This window comes from Bombus pyrosoma, linkage group LG1, assembly GCF_014825855.1.
Source record: "Bombus pyrosoma isolate SC7728 linkage group LG1, ASM1482585v1, whole genome shotgun sequence".
NCBI classification, from domain to species: Eukaryota; Metazoa; Arthropoda; class Insecta; order Hymenoptera; family Apidae; genus Bombus; species Bombus pyrosoma.
The window spans coordinates 14,095,649-14,120,562 of NC_057770.1; the positions used below are offsets into that span (position 1 = coordinate 14,095,649).

The 24,914-nt window shown below is 35.6% G+C and overlaps 3 protein-coding genes across 15 annotated transcripts; 1 reads left to right on the forward strand and 2 right to left on the reverse strand.

The window, feature by feature from the left end:
• The first annotated feature begins 1,036 nt into the window (after positions 1-1,036).
• LOC122568907 lies at positions 1,037-24,045 on the forward strand. 4 transcript variants are annotated; one of them, XM_043729205.1, is made up of 14 exons: positions 1,037-1,191; positions 1,296-1,434; positions 18,559-18,662; positions 19,014-19,146; positions 19,245-19,312; positions 19,403-19,660; positions 19,786-19,888; positions 19,972-20,102; positions 20,196-20,445; positions 20,529-20,596; positions 20,675-20,749; positions 20,845-21,207; positions 21,308-21,568; positions 21,791-24,045. In XM_043729205.1, exons 3-14 carry the CDS (start codon positions 18,560-18,562, stop codon positions 21,904-21,906), a joined length of 1,929 nt encoding a protein of 642 aa, XP_043585140.1. In that variant the 5' UTR covers positions 1,037-1,191; positions 1,296-1,434; position 18,559; the 3' UTR covers positions 21,907-24,045. The 4 variants fall into 4 exon arrangements, with proteins under 4 accessions (XP_043585140.1, XP_043585148.1, XP_043585131.1 ...); XM_043729213.1 differs by lacking the exons at positions 1,037-1,191; positions 1,296-1,434 and adding an exon at positions 16,724-16,860; XM_043729196.1 differs by lacking the exons at positions 1,037-1,191; positions 1,296-1,434 and adding an exon at positions 17,443-17,582.
• Positions 1,938-8,274, reverse strand: LOC122568926 (fatty acyl-CoA reductase wat-like). 5 transcript variants are annotated; one of them, XM_043729262.1, is made up of 9 exons: positions 7,365-8,274; positions 5,112-5,458; positions 4,473-4,721; positions 4,217-4,362; positions 3,985-4,094; positions 3,413-3,608; positions 2,980-3,237; positions 2,555-2,812; positions 1,938-2,462 (listed from the first exon to the last, which is right to left on the reverse strand). In XM_043729262.1, the coding sequence occupies exons 2-9, from the start codon at positions 5,430-5,432 to the stop codon at positions 2,351-2,353; spliced, it is 1,650 nt and encodes a 549-aa protein (XP_043585197.1). In that variant the 5' UTR covers positions 5,433-5,458; positions 7,365-8,274; the 3' UTR covers positions 1,938-2,350. The 5 variants fall into 5 exon arrangements, with proteins under 5 accessions (XP_043585197.1, XP_043585170.1, XP_043585188.1 ...); XM_043729235.1 differs by having other exon boundaries at positions 5,112-5,494; XM_043729253.1 differs by lacking the exon at positions 7,365-8,274 and adding an exon at positions 7,197-7,219 and having other exon boundaries at positions 5,112-5,494.
• Positions 8,430-16,810, reverse strand: LOC122568881 (5'-3' exonuclease PLD3-like). Of its 6 annotated transcripts, none has more exons than XM_043729157.1 (12): positions 16,690-16,810; positions 12,809-12,938; positions 12,267-12,509; positions 11,974-12,173; positions 11,525-11,873; positions 11,334-11,468; positions 11,060-11,251; positions 10,844-10,972; positions 10,548-10,687; positions 10,233-10,398; positions 9,996-10,137; positions 8,430-9,918 (listed from the first exon to the last, which is right to left on the reverse strand). In XM_043729157.1, exons 2-12 carry the CDS (start codon positions 12,923-12,925, stop codon positions 9,725-9,727), a joined length of 2,007 nt encoding a protein of 668 aa, XP_043585092.1. In that variant the 5' UTR covers positions 12,926-12,938; positions 16,690-16,810; the 3' UTR covers positions 8,430-9,724. The 6 variants fall into 6 exon arrangements, with proteins under 6 accessions (XP_043585092.1, XP_043585100.1, XP_043585081.1 ...); XM_043729165.1 differs by lacking the exon at positions 16,690-16,810 and adding an exon at positions 14,684-16,367 and having other exon boundaries at positions 8,430-9,912; XM_043729146.1 differs by lacking the exon at positions 16,690-16,810 and adding an exon at positions 14,684-16,365.
• Positions 24,046-24,914: the final 869 nt, after the last annotated feature.

Consider the following 24,914-nt stretch of genomic DNA (forward strand, 5'->3'; position numbering starts at 1 on the left):
TCGTTAACATAGTAATATATATATATACATTTCCTATACAAATTATCAGATGTATCATATTTAGTATGTTTCTTATCAACGTACAATTTATTTTATTTCAGACTCTGTGTGCACGCGCACATGCACGCGCATGTAGTTTAAATTGGCGTGTACTTTAGCCTGTTACGTGCTATGTGCACTGAAGATTATTTACATTATGTATAGTACTAAAATATAATGCCAGTTGTCCAGATTCAATTTAAAGAATGTAGTTGTCATTTGCGTTTAATAATTTTGAGCAATATAATTAGATGAAAGGAAAATGTTTCATACTAATACCAGAGAGGAAATTTCTTCTCTGCTAATACATGTAATATGTAATAAGTGTACATATGTGTATACTTATTTATGTAGGTGGAAGAAAATTTGTTATTTGATAACAATGTTTCATGAAATTTGCGTTTCCAGTTCTTTTATAATAGAACAAGAGTGAACTTAAATGATGATTTGCGAAGATCTAAAACATAACCGTTATACGAAATTATAATTATACAAGTAAGTATGAATTCATATATGTCGACGTGTGCATGTCTTGATCTTCATGTACTTTATATTTTACATCGATATTTTCCTAGTGAAACTTGAATCTTTCTTTCGAGATGGTAAAGCACCTGCTTCTAAGGAAACAGTTGGTACATGAAAGTAACACAAAGTTAAAATAATGTAGTTGATACATGTCAATCGGTTTGTTCTCGATTCTGATTTTTGGTAAATATTGATATTTAAAATATTTATTTAAGCTACTGTTGATATATGTACCCACCTGTCTCTTGATGCGTCAACATAGTGTAAACATATTTGTTAATATTATCGTCGTAGTTAATATTTGTATATCATTCTGATGTATCTTTCGACTAGTTTTTCCAGGAATCCTCCATTTTCTATAAATATATCATGTTAATACTGATTTTCCCAATTTTTTATCGGGAATGGAAAATGGTAAGACAGAGAATAGAGAAAGGGAAGGCGGGAGAGAAAAAAGATAAGTAAGTAAGTGGGGGAGAAGTAAGAAATATGATTGTTTGTATGTTCATATGCATGATTGGTTCGGTATAACTCGTTTGTAAAAATGATGCGTGTTTTATTATGCATAAATATTTCACTGTCAAACCGTCTATCTTCGTTTGGCTTTTTTCTTACGTAGTATTAAAGGTAGGTATTAAATCGCGTCAACTAGCGAGACATACATACGTATAGTGGAATACAGAATGTTGGATGGACGTGAAATACAACATATTAACAAGAATGTTCTCTAGGTTTTTCGGCATGACATTCGGAGCGACGACTCAAGAGAGATAGGTAACTGAAGAAGAGTTAATGATGCAAGAGAAAGAAAGTGGATAAAACAGGTGATTTAGGAAGAAAACATTTCAGAAGTAAATGGTGGAAATAATGGTAAGCAGAACCAGTTGAGTGATTTAAAGTGAAGAAATAAAAGTTCCATTTAAGTTCGGATATGTGTATGTATTTATGTATGTTTGAAGGATGAATATACATTTGTGTATGTGAGGGGAGGGGCGTGTATTTACGGTAGAAGCGAAGCGCAATAGTGTTTGGAAATAAAGGAAGAATAAGTGTAAAGTGCGAGCTGGAGAATCCCATGCGCGAATTGCATATTTATCGAGTAACGTTAAACGCGATGTGTTTCAAACCGATCACAATTGACTAGTCGTCGCAAGAGGCAAGAGAATAAGTAAATCGAGTCGATTATGATTTTTCATGGAGAGAAAATTGTTGCTTTTATTATAAATGGAAGTTTAAAGTATAGCAACATGTTTTATATATGTATAAAACACGTTTGAAATTGGACAGTGTTTGCCCCAACAAAAAATTATCCTATAAGGACATTCGTGGAAAAAGGAAAAAGAAAAAGAAAAGGAGGGAGAAAGAAAGAGAAATGGAAGGAATTATATTGTATTTCATCATTTCCTTACAAACTTCTTGAACGCGGTTCATACATATCAAGTTGGAGTTACTAAGTGGTGGTTTTATGATCATCTCGAATCAAATAAACGCGAATACGCGGCGATAGAACTATATAGTACTTTGGTCAGTTTTCCACTGTGTTCTTCCTTCTTCTCTGCTTCCTTTTCTATTCTTCCGAGCTGTTTAGAATATCAGCAAGGTAACCTCACTTTCGATCACAAACACGAGACCAAGATCATCTCAATGAACTTGATTTAAAAACGACACTTAATTCTGAGCCAACTTCGAACTTCGAACGAAGTCATATTTATGTGTATCTGACGCGCATTACCGCGTGCATTACCGCGCGTTTATTTCCTCTCATCACACACGTAAAGCATATTTGTTACGCAAATTGAGGTATACAATTTCGAAAAAGAAGAGATAAAGTTAACCAACATATTCGCAATAGAGCATAACCGAGAATTAGTTTTACCACTTGATGGGTCCAGTATAATCTGTAAAGCAAACATTCAACAATGATATAATATACATCATCATTAGGATTCAGAAGGAAAAGAAAGGAACGGGACTGATTAATTAGGCTCACCTTTGCCACTTGATACGTGCTTTTGGAAGAGTATCTAGCGGATCTTTTATGAGATACATACGAATTCCACGTATATATGTCCGAAAATATTGGTCCCAGTCAATATCGGTGATATCGCATGCAAAATTTTCACGGTCTTCCTCTGTCATCTTATTTAGTAACTCTTTAATATTATTATTCGAAAACTTCCATTCGTGGATAGAAAAGTAGTTAAGTACATCCATAAATTTGTGTATCTTTTTATAGATTTTTAACATCCTTTGAGAAAATATTTCAAGATATTTATAAATATTAAGTTCATAATAGAGAGAAGAAGAGGAAGAATTAGAGTCATAGAATTGGAACAGAAGAGAATGAAAAATCATATGAAAAAAAAAGTATAGAAAGAGAGAGAGAGAGAGGGAGGGGGAAGAGAGAGAAATTACCTCGGTTGTTTTCCCAAACAGAGCATGACGGTGTCGATCAAGAGTGCCGGTAATAAGTGTAACAAGTAAACGTACATAAGGTGAATTATCCTGTGTTTGTTATTTCGGAAACTATAGTACCATATAGCTCTGCTAGTGGGAAACTCAAGCCCGTATTTTTCGGATAAAAGTTTCAATTGATCGTATGTTATAGGATTATCTTTTGAAACATAATTGTAAACGGGTATGCCATTTTCCCTTTCTTTGGTAGTTGCAGATCTGTGCATAAAAAATGCGCGTGAAAAATAAAGTAAAAATAAGGCAAAGATAAAGCATGCGTGTAAAGAAATAGAAATAAGAGAGAAAAGAAACAGGAAAGACAAAATTTAAGAATAAGGATCGAAAAGTGTTGAAAGAGTGGAGAAAGGTGCAAGTTTTGATTGGTGAATCTTACTTTCGACGATTCGCGACATCCCACGCGCAAGCTATCAAAGCATTTACTGTTAAATCTCCAGGAACAACATTGGCTTCTATGGATCCATCGCAATGAATCGATCGTAAGACCCCGGTACCAGCCCCAGCTGCAACACCTGTTGGTCCGTACAAGTTGTCGATCCATCCTCGCACCGGTTCTTGGTATGTCGATATCACTGAAAATTCCATCAAATCCTCCAATCAAATTAATTTTTATGTACATTTGACTGACATATACTCCTACCCCAACCCTCTTTCCTTTTTTGCTCTCACACTTTCTCGCTCTCTCTTTTATTTATCATTTTCCAATCTGTTTTTATATAGCACGTTGTTGTTTTTGCTTTGTTTCCGTTCTCAAATCAAATTTTTTCTCCTGTCCGGTTAATCTCATGAAACGGGAAATGAGCATACGATCGCGTGGTGGTTAAGTATGCAGAGAAGAGATATCGAATTTGAAAGAGTCAACGAGAAAATGTTTGGTATAGTTAGAATACGGAAGTTATAGAGATAAAACTAGGTAAAGCTATAGAGATTCCTAAGACTTCTACTAACCAATACCGGGACGAAATATTCCAACAGGCAAATCACCGGCCTGTTTCACAATGACACCTTCCGCTACTGCTTTTGTGTATGTGTACGTGTTCGGCCATGCACCTAATAATCTGCAGCAACATAATTTAATCGGGTTATTGGAACAAGAGTAAGCAGAATAGAAACAATTAGACGGAATGTAATTTTGATTGACTTAAATTCGAATTAATTTCGCTGGAAAAGAATTGCTTACCGTGGAGTTATTTCCTCGATCAATTTCTCATCCATATATTCAACGATAGTTGCCAACTTGTCTCCGTCAATCGGTGCTTCGTACACCTTTTCTTCGATATGAGTTCGCGTACAATTGGCGTATGCTGTCGACACGTGGATGAACGCCTGAAAGTCCCGTTTATTATTACGGAATAGCTTACTACTAGCGAATTATAATTATAATTATAATTGCTTAAATTCGTACAATGTACGTAAAAGTATACATGTGCATGTACCTTTAAATATGAAATTTCCTTACAAAGATCCATTACATCTTTTGGACTACGAACATTAATGGGTACGGCAAGTTTCATCTTCTCGTCAAATCTGACCGTTGCCGCAACATGAAAGACGATTGAGACTTCTCGCGTAATCATTTGCCTGTCCGCGGGAGATATCCCAAGACCTGGCTGACCGCAATCTCCGGCTATAGCAACGATTTGATGCCGAAATTTTGGTTGCTTCTCTTTCACTTTGCCAAAGAGCTAAACAAAAAATAAATTAGTAATCGGATGTGATCAATTGTCGTACTAGTTTTAACGTAGAGATTCATTTAGCGGCTGATTTGTAGAGGTTCGTTTCGGTAGCGAGAGTATAATATGGTAGAGGAGATAGAATAAGTAGGGTAAAGCAGCAAGGAAAAAAAGAAGAGAGTTGCGAGATATCGGTGGTCGGTCGAGTGACTCGAGAGCGGCATGTCGAGGGAAAGCGAGTTCGTGTTATGATCGATCCGTAGTGCCGGAAGCAAAAGTAGAGCTAGAGAAAATCGTAGGATCGGAATTTGTTTGCTCGAAAAGGAAAGAGAAAGAAAGAAGAAATTCGACAGAACTTGGGGAAGGTTGAAAAAAAGTTGGAGAAAAAATAAGAATTCTTACCGGATCGTCAAAAATTTCCTCGATACGTTGATGCATATCTTTCCCTTTCTTCGGACGTACCAACAAATAGATGAACGAGATCCCAGGACATTCTCGGAGAAGCTTCTCTATTAAAAGTTTGCCGACGAATCCAGTACCGCCAGTGATGAAGATGCTTTGCCCATTGTAGAACTGTTGAATCGGGCTGAGATTCGACTGTTCCAAAATCAAATCGCAACGATCACTTTGAACCAAATGTTCCGTCGGATTATCGTTCAATTTGCAACCATTATCCAATACTATCGCTTCTTGGCCACATGGTTCCACCAGAACTTCCACCATCGCGTTGTTCGTGTTCGCTGCGTTTGCTGCGTGACGTTTCCAAGTTAACAGTAGAGCAACAACTGAAGAAAACGAATCAAGCAAAGGAGCAAATAAAGTATGGTATACCGCATCAACTACATGCCAATCTAAAATGAATACCGTTCCTCTTTCACACAACTGTTTGTACTTTTGCGATAGTTAGTCAGAGAGAAACTGCGTACATCACCGCGTCATGGAGTGAAAGTTGATCGTGAACTTGCTCGCGGCGTCTTTTACTATGTTCCAAATTCAAATCGAAAGGTTGCTATCGACGGTCTGTGTTCGTTGTCCGACTATGAAAGATGCTTTGCTACATTTTATTATATTTATTCTGCTGTTCTACATGTTAGAGAGAAATAGCCAAAAATTTAATTACAGCGACGTTTATTTTGCTTGCTTTTCACTCGATTTTTCGAATCGCTGACGAGTTGCTCTTTGCTTCCAGGATGGAGGCCAAAAGAGCCGAAATGGTGACAAAGCTTACGAAATTGTTAATATGTTAATATGTTTACAAATTATCACGCAAAAGGCATAATAGTACGGTAGAACGCGACTACATGGATTCTATATTTGCATAACGACGGCAAAGTCCTTTTCCTTGTACTTCGAATCTTAGATATAAACCCCCGCTACCATTTCTACATTTTACGTCTAACCTAACCCCACTCCTAGCCTATCTTCAGCCGGCCAACTCCATCTTACAGGTTGAACGGTGGAAGTCTCCTTTTCGTGAACCACTAAAATTCCGTGTTTGCAAAGGTCACGGCGATCTTCAAATTTTAAAAACTTCTTCCGTTCGAATATAGAAAGTGTTACACCCGACGTTTTGCAGATTATCAACATTATTCGAAGGTTGTGTTCGATGTATTACGTAAGCACTAGCGGCACGGATGCTGCGAGAGCAACTTTTATAAAACAGCAGAATCTTCCGTTAAATACACAGTTCGATACGAAGAATTCCAAAGACCAAGAGACTTCGTCGCTGTAAAAAGACAAACTAGTCTGCGTTATTATGGATTTACCGAATTCTTATACGATATTTTCATATGATTAGTCGTTACGTCGGACTGTCACAACAACTATCCTACTCGTATAATTTTTTATATGATATACACATCTGAACGAACGAACAGACGAATGCGTCCGAACGATTCTCTTCTGCTATGCTCGACACGAATTTTAACTGGTGACGAACTCACGGTGAATGTCTGACGAAGAAAGTTGTGGATTGACATAGATCGAAGTCGATTCATTAATTCAAGAAAATTATTTGCTACATTAATAAATACATCGTACACATCTTACATGTATCGTACACATGCGAGTTTCACCCTTTCGCTGTACCCTATTCGCGACTCACCTCTACCTTACCTTCTATCTCTCTCTTTTAATATTCGAATGGAAATTTACATTAGAAATATACGAAAGTTTGAAATGAACCGTGTGAAATAAAAATTACATTAATTATATGCATATACACTAATGAAAAATCATTAAAAAGAAAAGAAAAGAAAAGCTGATTGCAATTTCTACTCGACACACGCGTTTATCGCTACCGCCTATCTGAATGGAATGTAATGATGAATTCGACGAATCTCATTCGAAAATTCCGTCAACGATACAAATCAAACAATACGAAGCATTTTTCAACCAATCAACGATCTGAATAATGTAAATTAATTTTACATTTGTAGTCTACATTATATCGGATTATTCAGATAACTTTTGCACAATTTCACTGACCTTATCCGATGTTCCGTGAGAGTAACGTCCACGCAACACTTTTAAGGTATGAAAGAAATCATTAGCCATCAAACGAATATCGTTAATCGAGCAAGGAATAGCCACAAACGAAGAAAAGAACGAACGATTGTACGAACGAGCGGAAAAACAAACAAACACTAGATATACCTTGGAAACTTTCTCCTAGTCCGAATCTACCGATCCTTCTCCTCTTATGCCACCTCAAGCCTTTTGCAAGCGATACACCTCAGAATTGTCACTCGTGCCGTCGTCAGTCTTACTTTTCCTTTCTTCTCCTTCTACTCTGCTTCGTCCAGTGCCCCTCCTCTTTACCCTTTGGCTCTCTTTCCCCTTCCTTGATCGCTCAATCATACTCGACCCCCCATCAACCACTTCATTTCTATCACATTATTTCGTCCCTCATTTTTCTTAGTTTTCCTTTGGTTCTTTCATCCTATTAAGTTATTTCTTCGATCTGTGACTTTCTGATTGGTTGTCCTATACTCTCGTCATATGTGCTCTATAATTTAACGAATTTAATAAAATTCTATTTATAAAATCAGAGGGAAGTAATTTCCCGGTTATTGTAAATAGCTAAAATCGAAATTGGATAGAATGAGAACTTCAAGCGATGCGAGTAACCTATGTTTCTTGTTAAAAAATCGATGATAGGAAAAGAGAAAGGCGAGAAGAAGAGAATTTCGGTCGTTTCAAGTATTTAAAGCATCTGAAGAAGTATCAGAATCGTGTATTTTGACTTGTTTTAAAATAATTTGGCCGATAATCGAACGGGCGTTCCGCAAAACTAGACGTTCCAATTACGACACATTCGTCAGCAAACAATCTTTGCAAGTATGGCAAAATTCGTCTATTCGAATTCTGTGCTTGAACAAATAAATAACTAATATTCCGTTTAAACGTATGCTACCGTTATAAGGTCATGAATCTGTTTTTGAATATATTCGTATACCATTGGCATATTTTTAAATGTATCATGATCTATTTATGTATATGACTATTTCACGTGCAACAGATGGCGAAAAGCAAACCACATCACAATTTCTTTACGCTTATCGATTTATCGTAATTGTCAGCATGTTTTCTCACATACGACGTATACTATAGCAATCGGATTATATATGCACGTTTCTGGAAAAAATTAATAACCTCCTATTAGAAGCACTGTCTTCTAATGCTAATAGTTAATAATTAATAATTTATAATTATACAACCTTTATCTGCATATATATGTATGTATATTTATAATCTATTTCTGTTTCTGTACAAAAATGTATAAGAACGGAAGTACAATTAAGATGTATACATATAAGTATAGAAAAGACGTGAGTTATACAAAAACGATTTGCTTATAACGAACCGCGGAAAAATAAAATCCGTTGTTGCTTGCAGCGAATTGTAGTAGAAGCACGAATCTTTGCGTTACTGTAAGTTTCAAATGAACTTTGTTTCGCAATAAATAAACAAATTAATAATGATGTAAACATTTTTTCAAGTATATAATTTTTCATGTTAATTCGAATATACTTATGAAAAACGCCACTTTTTGTAACACTTATGAGATTGATTTACTAAAATCGCGTATCTTTCCACGCAAGGATGTATGTATAATGCATATAGTTTAAACGTCACATGAACATCAGAAGTAACTTGTTTGCAGCTGGATACGTCAGTAATTAGCACATTTACTATTAATTCTAGGATTTGTATCGATAAAAAGTTGCAGATCGTGTAACGTTACCAATGCATGTTGTATTTATATGGAATTCTAATAAATGTCACGAGTTCGTGCAATACTTTTTTCTTCTTCCCTTTTCTTGTAGCAACATTTAAATCAATCACATATAATAACGGAATAGTTTAAACATTGATTACTAAAATGTATATAATCTTTTTCGGAATTATATTATTATATGGACGGAATATTGCTTGGGTTTTAATATCAAAATGATTTTTCATAGAAGACATTCGCAAGGTCACTTAAAGCAAGGCACACAAACGTCCGTTATGTAAGATTATTCCTATAGGTTTAAAATTTCAGATACGTAGGTACTTACTTCGTGGTTAATGAGTGTGTATGTGCGTGAATGCGCACATCAGATGGAGAGAAAAAGAAGTATGAGTAAGTAAACGAGCAAGTGAGAGAGATGGAATCCGAAGGAGATGGTACGCGTGGGTGTAAATATACGCTCGCGTATGTCTTTAAAGAAATAACAGCAGAGATGGAACAACATAAAAGAGAATGAAAGAGGAATGTGTTTGTGTATGTAATGTACACGGAACAAACAAAACGTCAGCTCGAAGTCGATATTTGCTGAGTATGGATAATCGTAAGAATGTGCTTCGTAAAAAAAAAAGAAAAAAAAGATAAGGAAAAAAAGAATGAGTTTAATTTTGTCAATGACAAGGGACAAGACATTTAAGAAATTCGTCTCTAAGACTTCGTATTAAGCAGCAAGAAATGATTTTCATTGTCTTCGCTGGAAACGTTGATCAAATCGTTGATATTGTCACGCTAATATGTAACGTGATGATCGTAGGTAGTAGTCTTCGATGGTATTTGTCGATCGTTTCACGAATGGTATACTTTCGTTTAAAGCATAAGAATATTCAGAATACCAATCGCGATGAAAAATATTTTCCAATTGCTGCCTAAGATTTTCCGAAGTCTGATCGCCGATAGTCTCGAATACCGTTCCTATACCTAACAAACCAATCGTTAATCACAAATGTATAAAAAGAAAGAAAAAAAAAAGGAGGAAAAGTAAGAGAAACAATTGCCTGCTGTATTTATAAAATAATCGCCCGACCAGTTGCTTGTCCCTATATACGCTGTTACATCGGTCACCATATATTTATTGTGATTTACCCTTGAGAACGGTATTCTGTCGAAATCAGGATTCGTAGGAACTATGAATTTTCTCTAGAAAAACATGTTAGCATAAATACGATGTCATGTATGAAATATATAATGGAACTACACAGAACGCAAACATGCTTCTTTAAGTCTTTACTGACCACTTCAATTTTCACACCCGCATAACTATCTGTTAGTTCCATGAGCGATTTCAAAAAGAAAACCTCTGATTTCCTCATATGCTTCCACGACGATATCAATAATCGTATGTGTACTTTACGTTCGATAGCTGCCGTTCTCAGTGCATCATCTATTATCGGCCAATATCTAAATCGTACGAATTATACAAAGTTAAATATAGGATGAGCAATCCGTACGGGACTATAGAAACACCGTAGTACATATACGCATGCGTGTGAATATAGATAGATTAATGGACGTATTAGAAACACGTAAGTAGATTAATCGATACGTACTTGAGTTTAGCTGTATATATAGTCAGTGGAAAATAATCCATCACTGAGATATAAATAAATTTTTCGGCTTTTTCGATACAATAAAGAATAGCATCCACGTCATTCGTTCTACCTTTTGGCGAAAATGGCGGAGGTGAACTCTGAAACATACAACATTATAATACAAATTCTGTTATTTCTCCCTTTCAGCCACCCTTTTTTCAATCTGGACTTGATATTTTAGATTCGCACAAAACCTGTTTCATATTAAATTTGTATATGCTGGAGTGATGCCCTCAAAAAAATATCACACTTACCGCAACAAATGTTTTATACTTATTGTTCATAAATGTAAAGTTCATCGGATTCTTTAAATTAATTCTCGTATTAAGATAATCCGGCCAAACAGAAGGTATTTTACCATCGTTGCCTACTGTCCAATAAACCTACCAAATATATCAAAAAATAGCTTTAGCGTTTAGTTAGCTATTACGTAGTATCCGTACATGGATTACCAAAAACAGTCGACTTACGTCGAATATCTTGGCAAAATCGTTTGCCAAACAACTGCAATTTAAAGCCATTAAACCAAGTTCCTTCACCTGCGAGAGCGACCGCCAATCCATATTCGCAGAACCAATATATAAATGCGTTCTGTCAACGAGCCATAATTTCGAATGAAGTACTCCTCCTCCGAGCAATCCAGCAAAATTTAAACTTTTGACCTACTCACAGTAAATATGACACACGTTCTTCCCTGCGGAATCGTTCAAATTATTGAATTACTTTAAAACAGCATTAAATTACCTTAGCGTTTGCTTTTTTCGTCAACACTTCCGTATCGATGTTCGGTCTTATTTGCGACGGTATATTTTGCGTTATCTTCAGTAAAATATTCCGATCTCTGCCCGCTTGGAGAAGCAAATGGAAAACTTCTTCACCCTGAAACAATCGTTTCGAAAAATTCCTGGAACACATAAATTCAGTTACTTACATACCTGTTTCGCACTATCGTCTGGATATACATCTTCCCTCCTCATAGTCCAATAAAACGATGCTATTTCTATCTTTTCCCGCGCCAATGAAATCAATTTGATCCAAGAGTCGTAAGTGTTGTCGAGAAAAACGGTGTTATTCGTGTAATTCATGCCGATTGGCAGAGTTTCCACGAAAGATAAATTACAGCTATTCATGCAACTCGTATCGAAATCGAAATTCGTGTCGTTCAACGCGTATTTATCCGCTGCATGATCTAATAACGGCAATAAAACAACCAGCACTATCAAAATTAATATGACTGTAATTGGAATGCAGCTTGGTCTGCACCATCCTTGTGCACCTCCCCATCTGTTTCGGTAACACACAATATTAATACGGCTAATTAATTATCTTATTTTTTAAGGATATTCGATCGTATTTCATCTTTCTGGTCAAAAGAAACACTAACTTCCCATTCGTAATTGGATCATCAGTATCGTTTCTCAACATAAAACCGGAATAATCCCACAATTCTACATCATCGTCAGGAGCGGTGGTATTACCGTTAGCTGCACTGGCACCAGATCCAACACCAGAACCACCATTTCTACCACCACTCCCGATATACTTTGATGGGTTCAATTCTAATCTGGCATTCTCAGAAACTGTCTGTGACAAGTAAGGTAAATTTTTGTTTGATGGATAAGACAAAGGCATTCGAAATGGGATAAAAAGAAGGAATCCTTACGTAATTGTACATACGGATAATTTGTGCTTAACAAGAGGCGTTCTGCTCTTACGATGTGGCAATAAAACGACTACATCCTGATCCTTGCCTTGTTCTTTCATGTACTTCGTATAAGACTTAACCGTGGAAGAAGTGGCTTTACTCGTGGAAGAAGCTGTATGACGTATCGAATCTTCGTCATTGTCGGAACATTTCGAATATGCGATATTCCTTACATTATTGTTTCCACCGTACGAAACGTTGTGCGTGTTGTTCACCTTTCGGATCGAATTTCATACGATCAGTAAAATTACTCGCGCACTCGTATCGCAACTCGTATATGTAAAAATAAAAATGTAAAATCATGGAAATCTTTTCACCTCTTTCCCGTTCTTTCATATTGATTTCAACTTAAAGACTGATTGTTAAAGGAATTAAAAATTAAAAAAAAAAACGGAAAAAGAGAAATGCGTACAATTTAAATGGATATAAAACAGAAATAAAAGTAGAAATAAATAAACCGCATTTACTCGAGTGTGCGAAACTCGTGAAAGTGACTTAATTCTAGTAAACTTACTTGTACTAATATGTGACAAGCTTGAGATGCAATTTGAAAAAGACCATCTTGTAAATTGCGTCCACCGTGTTCAGTATTTTCGGAACGATTGCTCCCTTTCCAAGTGAAGAAAGACATCCTGATGCATTTACTATAATTTAAACAGAGTATTTTTGTAACAGGAACACTCGGAAAACTATGGAACACCATGCACGTGAAATATAATTAAAACCCTTTGCGGAATGTAAATGAAAAAAAAACACAATAATACGAGTAGTTTAATAACGAAACGCTTTTTAGCATAACTTTAATTATGACAATAACATATTTTGTTGTAATTTGAACAATTCCTTTTCAAAATTATTATTCTCCAAGCGATCAAAATGTGACTGGTCGTAGCGTAGCCAAAGATCTATGCACTATTTCGTAACTTTCTTTGTTAAAAGCGCTGAATCGCTACATATTTTCTTCTGGATCAAAATGAACAAAGAAATAAAGAAGGATGCGGAGAATAAAATATAGGGAGTAATTGGGGTTGAGGTTCGGGGTTGAGGAAAAATTGGTGAACGTGCGTGTGCATCTACATGTATATACGTAAAAACAGTTGAATGGAAATGTATCAAGTTCAAATTGGATAAAAACATACCCTGACGAAGGAAATCTTCGGTAACATTTACACACGTGCGCCGTTCTAAACGTTGCGTCCGTCGACCTACCACCGACGTATTTTACGAAACGAACAGTGTCGATCGAAAAGTAGCGTTTGCTTCGCGACGGACTTGCGCTCAAGAGCTTTCTGTGACCTACATATTTCGTCTTCAAAACTTTCAAAACGGTACTTTTCCATATTATTTATGATTATTTCTTTATCTCCGTTAAATTTGTTACAATCTGATTTGGACGACCGATAAATCGCACGTACATATGTATGCGTGTGTACATGTATGTTATGTTGTGTCTCTATAGGCGGATATAGAACAATATCGGGGTATCAAGGGAGGTTCAGAAATGCGCATGCATATGTATCGACTATCCTTGATGCATTCTATGAATACATGGTATCATATAAAATATTGTTGTTTAAAAAAAAATTCATTTCGTAGAACGTACTGTAGATATGTCGATATGACTCTTAATTACTTAATCCTTTCGAGCGTCTTTTGAGTTCAAGTCAAGACTTAATTATTCCGTCTGTTAATGTCAAGTATATTTGAAAATGCATTTAATATCGTTTGTACGTTTTGTGGCAAATTCTAAATTTTAGTTTGTTTTCGAAATTATTATTAATTATAAAAGATTTCCTTGAAGTTACATAAGTAGGATATAAATTATATTTTCTGTTCATCAAAAACAATATATGTATAACGATTGAAGTATTCACAAAACCATTGTAAATGGAATATATCGAACGAAGACCGTTTTAGCGTACATTTCTAAATGACGAAATGTAAATTTTAATTCCCTTTCTTTCTTTAAAGCCATAAACTTCTTATCTTTTATTAAGATGTCTAAGAAAGAGCAGAAGCACATCTCTTAGAAATGTTGAAAATCTTATTTTATTAGAAACAATCAAAAAATGCTATAGCGTTATCATTCTAGGGTTGAAATTGAAAATATACAAGTATGTACATATGTATGTATATGTAAATATGTAATTAGTATATTAGTATAAGCGGCTGGATTTTTACCCACTCTAGGGTTCATCGTAAACCTCACCAATTTTTGGAATTGAAAATAATATGTATGTCTATAAGTTACGCTTGTGTGAGTATCAACATATCACTCACACCTGTTGTTTCTTTTCCGTTCACTTCAATTTCCGAAACAATTTTCTTAATAAGATATCGGACTACGATATTAAACATGCCGGAGAAAATAGCTGAATAACGAACGTACTATTTTACTTTTCATAAAAATAGCTACATAGTCACAAACTCCGCTTCCCTCTGAAATTCGTTGGAACGATTGTTATTTACACAAGATTTTTGTAACTCAAATTATCCGAATGTTTTTCATCACTCATGACAGACTTATTTATCAAGCACATATGATCAATGTTAAACGGAATAGACTATATCGACTATAGTTTGCCCAACGAGACGAAGCAGTAGACATAAACAAAGCGTGATTGCTGTGACTGCAACTATTGGCTGCAGCTATTGGCTGCAGCTATTGGCTGGCTACTAGTGACAATATTGTCACTACGTTTTGTTTCCCTTATTTGTTAATCACCTTTTGTTTACGTCTACCGCCTCGTCTCGTTGGCTAAGCTACAGAACTAACATATGCCAAATAATTGTTTCCCCTATAATTCCATATAGAACTTGTAGAACTGATAGAAGTTAATTGTTTCGTCCGCAATCGTATAAACAAGTCTCGACACTCATATACTGCAGGACAATGTAGATGTATGCGTTGCGCATGCGCAAAACGTGGCTTTGTTGATCTGTCATGTTGATTTTTCACGACTAGATTGGGGTTGACTCAATTTTCGGACGGCTTTCCTTAGCGAATGCCAAGACCTGTTCTTATTTTAGGTCGATACAGGTGCCTCCACAAAAGTCCCTAGGTTACTAAACTGTGATACGACTTGACAAACCCAGAGACGACTGTCCATGTACAAACCATAATCATACATATAAACAGAACAAGGTTCTGTTTGAGACTTTCATTGTATGTATATGTATATGTGTGTCGCACGTGCACAGACCCAGACCGTTCTTGTATTTTCATGTTGTTTCTTTACGGTTCAATTTTTGAACACCTTTCTTTTTTATGTTTTTAGTATAAATGTATCCAAACTTGTTTATACAATAATATAAAGGTGTTCGAACGCTCCTCGGGTGATTTGTGATTATTTCCTGGTAGTTCTCTGACAGCCGGTAGGTTGTGTCAAAGTTTTGCTAATAATACTAAATCTGTATTACTACAATCTCATTGACGCGCACATAAGTATGGTACGTTGCTGGAAAGAAAACTAGCGAAACAGAACAGGAGCAAGGAAAATACTGCTTGATATCGTTCATCGTCACATATTGCTATATTGTTTTGTTTGATATGTGATACTCTCGACCAATATGCATGCTTATCTTTATGACTGTATTGTGTCTATATGAAATAATCAATCGGACCTGTATTTCTTACGCTATTCTTCTTTTCAATAACGCACAGATATGCCTTTCTAACAAACTGACAACAATGTCTCTAAACTGTAGCGTCGGTCAATGGAACTACCCAATAATCATCACAAAACACCGATGGGAGATAGATAGATAGAGAGAGAGAGAGAGAGAGAGAGGGGGAGAGAAGCGCTTATTTTGAGTCGAAAAATATCAAAATGGAGATTAATGGAGAAAAATATCAAAACATGACACGGATAACGAAGAACGTAGGACGGATTCTTTCCTTATTCTCCATCTTGATCTTTTTTTTGCTCAAAAGATGGTTGGTTTCCCCTAGCGAGTTTCCGGCCTGCTTACATAATCGTGATACAAGCACGATCCTATACTTTATCTAATACACATCATAAGCATAAATGTGCGTTAGAAATTTTTGGATTTCTATCTAACATTCAAAAACATGGCTTTATGTTTTATTTGTTCGTACGGATTTTCATCAATTGTAATTACTGTTTCAGTAACAGAGAACATTTACTATAATATAGAGTTAATGATTGAACAATCGATGTTCTTCATTCACTTCACCTCCCTAATTTATTCCAAGAAGAAAGATTATGATGAAAGACTCGACAAATAATATACCGTTTCGTAACAATTATTAACATGAGAAAGAAATGGAGATAAAAACAAAAAGAAACAAGGCAAGGGAAAGGAAAGAAAAAGGAAAGGACAAAGACTACGGTTCAAGAAGGCACTAAAATTTTACTAACACACCATACATACCGATTTTGATTTATAGGCGAGCAGTCTATATATTCAGTGATGCATGCTGGGATGCTGGGGTTCTGCTGGTTCTACAGTGTAGTATCCTAGTGTTGCACCGTACCGTAGAAATAGTTGCAACAGCGCGGCGTTCTGCTCGCTATTCATAGGCTACCGCCATTGTTTCTAGAAGTGAGCAAATTAACAAACAGACTTTTAAAATTTTAGGGTCGAACATAGTAGTGAATACTGAATTCCATTGCCAATACAAACTATTTGAAGATTAAGAATAATAAAAAGTAGCATATTCCATGTGTTGCATTTTCATTTAGTTTCTATTTGTATGAAACCAAAAAATTTCAGTGAAAGAATTTCGGAAAAGAGTTTGTGTGATGCATTTACAGGAAGAAAAATCAGTGTTCAATGTAGTTGTTTTCATTGGTGATGCTTTTGTATCAAAGTGGTACCTACGATGATAGTGCTAGTGCTAGTAAAAAGAGTGGTGTGTTGTTCTTCCATGGTAAAATTGATGAAAAACATTCCGTTAATAAAGGACCTGATCGTGTATAACGCGTCCCTTTGATCGCGGATTAATTGAATTAATTATTGCGGAACATTAACAATCAGGAGAAATCGAATTCCGCGTCCTACAGTAATCCCTCGTCTTCTTTTTGCTCTTCTAAAAATAGTTTACGTGGTGACAGAGTTCTGTAATTGTAAATTATTTAACAATATTATACTATCTTCCGCTCGAAATATTCTGAAATTTGAACGAATTGCTTCATGGTCAACAAGATCACTTTATACTTAAATATTGAATTTCGATCATGGAATATCATTAGGTGATTTTTTTCAAAACTGTTCTGTCTTCTTCGAATCAGCTTTGCATTTGCGATGCCAGACATACAAAAAAGGTTAGTGTTCCTAATGACAACCCCAATTCCCAGTGACAATGAATCATGATTATCATCAGATAATCAGTCAATGACAGGTCCGGAGAATTGTATATTTTCGTGCGTATTCGATGAGAACGGGTTTCATCTCTTACATCGTAAAATGAATGTCGCGAGTAACGATTAAACTCGTGTTGATCGGTGTGAATCGATGTTATAGACGAACAAGTTATGCAATTTGAAGATTCATATCAAAACTAAGTATAGAAAGAAAGGTAGAAATTAGAAGAAATATAAAACACGCTTGTTAATTTCGAGAGACAACAAATATAGGATATGTAATAAACAGGAGAAAAATTGGACGTTTAAGGGTTGTTGCGATGCGCAGATCCGCGCCTATTCGCGCATCCCTCGAACGATAGGGTACGAAGAGGTGCACGCTAGGTTCGCGGTAAAGGGAGAAAACACGTTGAACGAAACCGATCGGGACACGTGTACTTTGCTAAATAATGCATCTTTCTCGTGGGTTTCCTTCGTAGACGCTTTTCGCAGTTCCGTTAAACTCTGTACATACATCCTTTCGTTACCGTCGTACCTTCGTAATCGTAATGAATATTTTCTTCTGTATATTCCATCATTATGGTTTCTCGCATTTTAGAAAACGGACGATACGCTCGAATCGGTACGTGATACATAGAGCTAATTTTACGAAAATAATAAGAATAGTAGATGGCAATAATTTGAAATCGATATTCACTATCAACACTCTATGATATTCTAATCTCAGACAAGCATTTAATAACAGACAATGAAATTTCGAATTGAAGTTCTATTTAGAATAGCTTAGAATTTAGATAATGGAATGAGAGAGAAAGAAAAATCGGAAATGATTCGACTATTTTGTGCGACAGCAATAGTTAATTGATAATATAAAGGACTGATAAGAATAGTTTAGATGTAAAAAATCAATTACATCTAATTATTTTTTATATTTCAGGATGCGAGAATTTTCCTTTTCATACGAGGAAAGACATCTTCACTGCTCAGCAACAATGTTAATACTGCTGATGTTATCCCTGGGTGATGTACACATTGTAAATGGTGAATATACATATGTACTCATATAATATACATATGTCATGCAATTGTTAAGTCATGCAACGGGTCAAATGTAAAATGCACTTTACTGATTCTATTTCGTGTATAATGTATGTGACCCATTGGAGGAATGTAGAACAATTTCCATCTTTTCCTTTTTCATCGACATTGAAAACATATATGTATTCCTTTTCATTAAGGTAATGTGTAATAATGTTGGAATGCTCAACATTAAATGGTAAACGGTAGAAATCTATAATCAGACTTGTCATTGTAAGATGACAATAGTTAAGAACAAGTAAGAAACAAAAGCGGATAAACTATTTATCTAGTAATATTATAAAATTGTCACAGGTTCTTGCGAGTTTCCAGTTGCATGGACTGGAGAATGGTATCAATATGGGAAAATCGCACCAATTATCCTAAATACAACAGTTATAGGCGAAAGGACATGCATCGAGCGATCCGAGGACTCTTACATCGTGTAGTAAGTATTTGAAGATGGTACTTTCCAGAATGCATAATAAAAGAACAACGGCTAACATGGAGCTGGAAGACATATTAATCCTTGCAATGACATTTCAGTGGTGACAAATGCTATTATTGTATAATTATTAATGATCGGCATGAGAATGTGATTCAATTTCGTGAAGGTTAGTCAAGGAATTTTATCTTTGTTTTGTTGCTTCCTCGCCACTTTTGTGTCTTTAAATACGTAAAACTCGTTTTGTTTCTCTTGCCAGGATGGTGCTATACGGAACAAACCACTTTGGACGAAATGTGCTCGAACATTAAGTCCGATGATACCTTGTATTCCATGTTTCGCGTAAATTCCAAGCCCATACCCTGTCCTTTTAGTGGACCATCATTTACGTTTACCTATGATAAGGGTTTTGGTGAATGTGCAATGCCTATTAGCCTTGGGGAGAAATGTACTGACGAAAGTAAATTACTTCTGAAATATCAGGCTTGCCCGGATATCAAACGAAGCGAGAGTAACAGTAAGCTTAAGCAAACATTATTGTTGTCATCTATTCATTTCACGGATAAATGTTGTTTTCGTACATATATGCACATATTCTAGTACAATCAATATTGTTACGAATCTCTTGTTTTTACATTTTAGCGGAAGAGTTACAATGCCTCGCTGTATGGAACGATGGTCGTAACAAATACCTCGTTGGAACATTAAAAGGAAGAAGTATCTCGAGTGCCGAAAAAATGTATAGGTATGCATGATTCGATAGGCCACGCATTAAATTTAAAATTTAAACGTTAAACTTGTCTTTGTTTTTATCCTTCCCATGAGCAGATGTTTCCTGTACGAAGAGAAAACACATCATCAGGGAAAGGTGGCCTACTTACTCGCTCAGTCAGGTGAACCAACTTGTAACGGCCTAACTACAGTTTCGGAGGGGTCACCAACTATAAAACTTACGAAAGGTATACAAAATTCCTCGATCAATTTCATTTGTCCCAATATTCGTTACCTTTGAGACGGTGAGCTTACAAAGACATTGGGCTTTGGATTTGCAGTTGATAAAGAACACAATAGATGCAAATATCCTTCATGGATTACCGAACATCATGACTGGCGTTCTTTAGACGGTACTAAAGTTTATCATTTTACGAATAAAAATGCAACACTCAAAGTTAAAGTACAAAACACCGATGGGGATACGTTTCACGAAGAAAAGATTGTTTGTCATAATCTAGAGAAATTACATCCTACGGAAAATACACAAGGATATAAAGTAAAGTTGATTGCTCACGTTACTAGCGGTTGGTAAGTAACAGTTGTACTTATACGAGTATATATTACAAATATAGAAGTAACTGTAACATATTATACATATACTACTCTTGCAGTGACATTGGCTATGTTTGCATGATATTTCATAAAAGAGATCACCACATTATAGAGTTACAGCAATCGGGTAAGTATAACTCGACGTTTTATTTCTCGAGTGTCTCGATTATCTTCTTTCATAATTTGGAACATGTAACATGTATAGATGAAAAAGCTATAATGCCAGACGAGGCGTGTTCCCTTGCAGACACATCTACAATGGCGTATACCACTCTAATAAGTAAGCGATACTCCGAGTTGATTATTTTAATCGTATAATTCGTGAAACGTACTATGTATGTATATTACCATGTAATTCGTTTCGTAATTGTATAGGCTCTTCATTACGTCAGAGAAAGTGTCCCAATCCTGGACGATATTTTATCTTGGGATTTACTCCATTCAGTGTATCTAATACTTCGTTTCGTCGACAACGTCGTAGTGAGAGACACTCTTCTAGAATTACTAAAAGAAAGAATTGGCACGAAGATATTTCTCAGGAAGAATCGCACGAACAGCAACGACAACACCAACAGAAGCATCACCATCATCATCATCATCAATATGGAGGAGAACAACATCAGCAACAACAAGAACTACAAAGGGAGGATTGTAAAAGAACCAATGTTGAAATAGGCTGTGCCTCGTCGGATCAGAATGAAATTCTTATTGGAAAAACATGCGATACGGAAGAAATAAGTAAGCATCAAATTTGTTTGTAGTACTTTTCTTAGTCACGCATCTCCTATGCCCCATATTTATTTATTATTTATTATATTTATTGTTGTTGCTGTTGCAGCGTATTATTGTCATGGTAGTTGGGAAGAAAAAAATATTTGGTATACGATAGTGTCGTTAAAAACTAATCAACCTTCCCCAAGTTTTGGACAAACATTTTGTTTTTCTATGCAATTCGACGGTAGTACAGAGAAGACGTCCGTCACCGGAAAAGCAATTAAAACTCAAGTCTCGGAACAGGAACTTTGGTTAACTAAATTGGATCGTGTCTGTAGTAGAGGCCAGATCGAAGACGAACGATCCTACACGCTTGTCAGTCAAGGTATTTTAATAAACAAACGTGCATCTATCGTTTTTTACTTTTATCACTTTATCTCTTCCCTTTACGTTATTACATTATGTTATTACATTACTCTGTATACCGTTTTATTAAGTATTTATTAAGATTATATCAAAATCAAATAATATCCACTAATAATGCAATGTTTATGCCATTGTCGTACAGCTTATAATCGTTGTAATCATCTTATTATTATTATTGCAGGAGTTTGCGAAGACATGGAAAAGGCGTATTCTAGTTTGGCGCCACTTTTTTCCAAATCTATAATTTTATTTGTCGCAATCATGGGAAATTGTGCCGTAATATTTTTGTTAAGATGATATGCCACTTCCACGTGAAGAATTGTACTCGATGCTTTTAGAGGGATTATTTTTTTTTTCTTCTCGTTCTCTTGTTTTTCTTGTGAACGTCGAGGAAAGTCGACAGGCAGAGAGCAACGGCGAATAAATTCCTCCGATTTTATATTCGCTTTTGTAAGGATCGAGGCCAAGAACGAACGGTTTAATTTAATCGACTTGATTGGACAGCGCTGGCCAACTACCATCTGTTTCTTCATATTTTGTTCAGACTTTCATCACGCTCGATCTGCGGTCGATGACTCAGATACGATACTCTTTACTCAGAGACTCTTTACTCAGATACGATAGCTTATACTACTATGTAAGTTTCTTTTGTTCTTCTTTTCTTTTTTATTGTGCATTAGACAACATCGCACGATCTTTACTTACATTTTTTTATTCATTCAGACATAGATAAGGATGTACTTAGATTCTAGATTTTAAGTCTTATGCCCGTCCGTTTCATACAATGGTCGAGATTTCTACCCGATTACATCTATTTACATCCTGTAAATCTGTATATTTGCACTTGTATTTTTTATATAAGCATATGTTGAAGAACGAGCAAAAGGTTCGCTCATGTACTGAAAAACCGCGCATTTATTTTCGATTTAAGAGTACGAAAACAACGATACCTCGATCGTTTTTACGTAATTGAGATTTGTAAGGCACGCAGTATATTGTCAATCGATCGACTACTGTGCACCCGCAGCTTTCTTGTAAATATAAGCAGGGTATAACGAGTCAAGACCATGTTCGATTAATCGCGAACGAAATCGATGTAATCCTATAACTGCGAATTTGATTAATTTAACGCGTAACAATTACTTACGATAAGGAAATACTTTTTACCTCTTAACCTGCTACATTTTGTATATAATAATTTAAGCACTGTATAAAGACTGTTTTTAAAGGGTATAGAGTTTTCCACTTATACAATCGCGTTTAATTATCGAGCGCTAGCCTGAAAGTGATTAACTATCGTGTTCCTTTCGTTTTCGTCCATTGTGAGATCTGTATTATCGACGAAAGGGAAAAGATCACAGTGGAAGAGTGGCGTTCGATTAACACATTTCGAAATATGTACGCAAAATAGTGTCCCGTAACGAGGATTAATGACGCATCGTGAACGCCGATGCAATTGCGATCAGAATTCGTTAGAAAAATAAACTGAAATCGCATTTATTTTCTCTTGGTAACATGGTCGCATTGTGCCTAATCAAAACATTATTTTTCCTCGATTTATGACAGATTTTCTTACGACAAAATTATATATGGCTATCTATTACTCTCGTTGTACCCACGATTATTTGTTATAGCTCACATAGAAACGGAATACAATTATACTGAATTCGAGAGTAAACACACGCGCGTATGTAAGTATATACATACATATGTGTGTGTATATATGTGTGTTATATGTACACACACGCGCGCGCGCGCGCGCGTACATGTACGTACGTGTGTGTATAGATGTATACATATACGCGTATAAATAATTGAGACTGTTCCGAAATTCGTATGATTAGAATATTCGAGTACGACGATGCGCTGGTTCTAATCCGTAAGATAGACAAATTTTTAATATCAAGATAAATTCTTATTTTTATACGCATAAATCTATCGTTCCCAGCCCGATCCTCGTTCACTCCAGCATTTTTCTATTTATTTCTCCATTGAAAGATTTTCTATCCTTTTTATTTCCTCCCGAAATGGACCCATAGTTTGTTTATACTTGACCAAGTTCCTGATACGTTCCGTACTAGTTTAATAGGCGTAACCACTTTGTCGCGCGCCTTGTCCAACATTAAAATTTATTCGAACCATTTTACGATCGCATCTCAACGTGTCTCAATGATAGTTATTGACTCGATCGTACCCTTTATTACTAATGCATCTAGATAATAACGGACGAAAGAGAATTATTGTTGTTATTGTTGTTGTTGTGGGATGAGTACTGATATCTTGTGCGAAAGTTTCATCAATCGATATTGATCAAATCGAAATCCAGATATAATTTTTATGTACACCGCAATTTAATCGTAATACTTTTACTGCCTTCTACGTGAAAAATTTAACGTGAATACACAAATGCTAGTATTCGAGGTATGAAAACAAAAAGGAAAAAGAAAAAACAAAAATACGAATGATTCAAACGATGAGAAATAACGATTCTTTACAAGGGATTTATTAATGTATGTTGTATGTATGCGCGTGCGATTTTTTACATCGTGTATGTTGATTGAATGTATGTACAAGTTGTAATGTATGTAAAAAAATGAGAAAAAGAAGGTTAACGATAAGTATGTATGCTTAAGGTAGCATCGTAATATTTTATCTACTAATGTAATGTCACCGCAACAACGACGATGACGATGACCAGGACGAGGACCAGAACAACGACGACGACAATGACGATGACTATGACAAGGACGAGAATAATGACAAAAGACGAACATATACGAGATAGAAATACGTTAATTTTAGGATGACTTAAGCATTGCTCGTGTTACGAGCACTGAGGTTATAAAGCGAGCGTGTTTTATTGAAAATGAAACGATTGTATGATGAATGTTGTAAAAACAAGATAAACGCAATTGTGACAGTATTTCAAGGCGATATCGTTCGAGATGGTCGTATGTTTGATTGTCTCTTCTCAAGCTAGAAAATCAATGAAGAGACAAAACAAAGTTAAGCTCGAAAAATAATACAATGACGATTCGAAACTGTCGATTTTTCGGGCGAAAGAATGAGTAAAGAGAGATAAAGATTCAAAATTACAATGGTATTCCGTAATCCAAAATGAAGTATCGACGCTTTCGTTTCGCAAGGATTGCTGATCAAAGCCCTGACCTACAACTATTACAAGCTACACTATGTGTAATGTTTACTATTATATTTTGAATATGAGGAAATACACGTACATGTACAGAAGTTATCGTATAGAAAGATGAATGCATATTTTACCGCACATATGATGAGTACATACA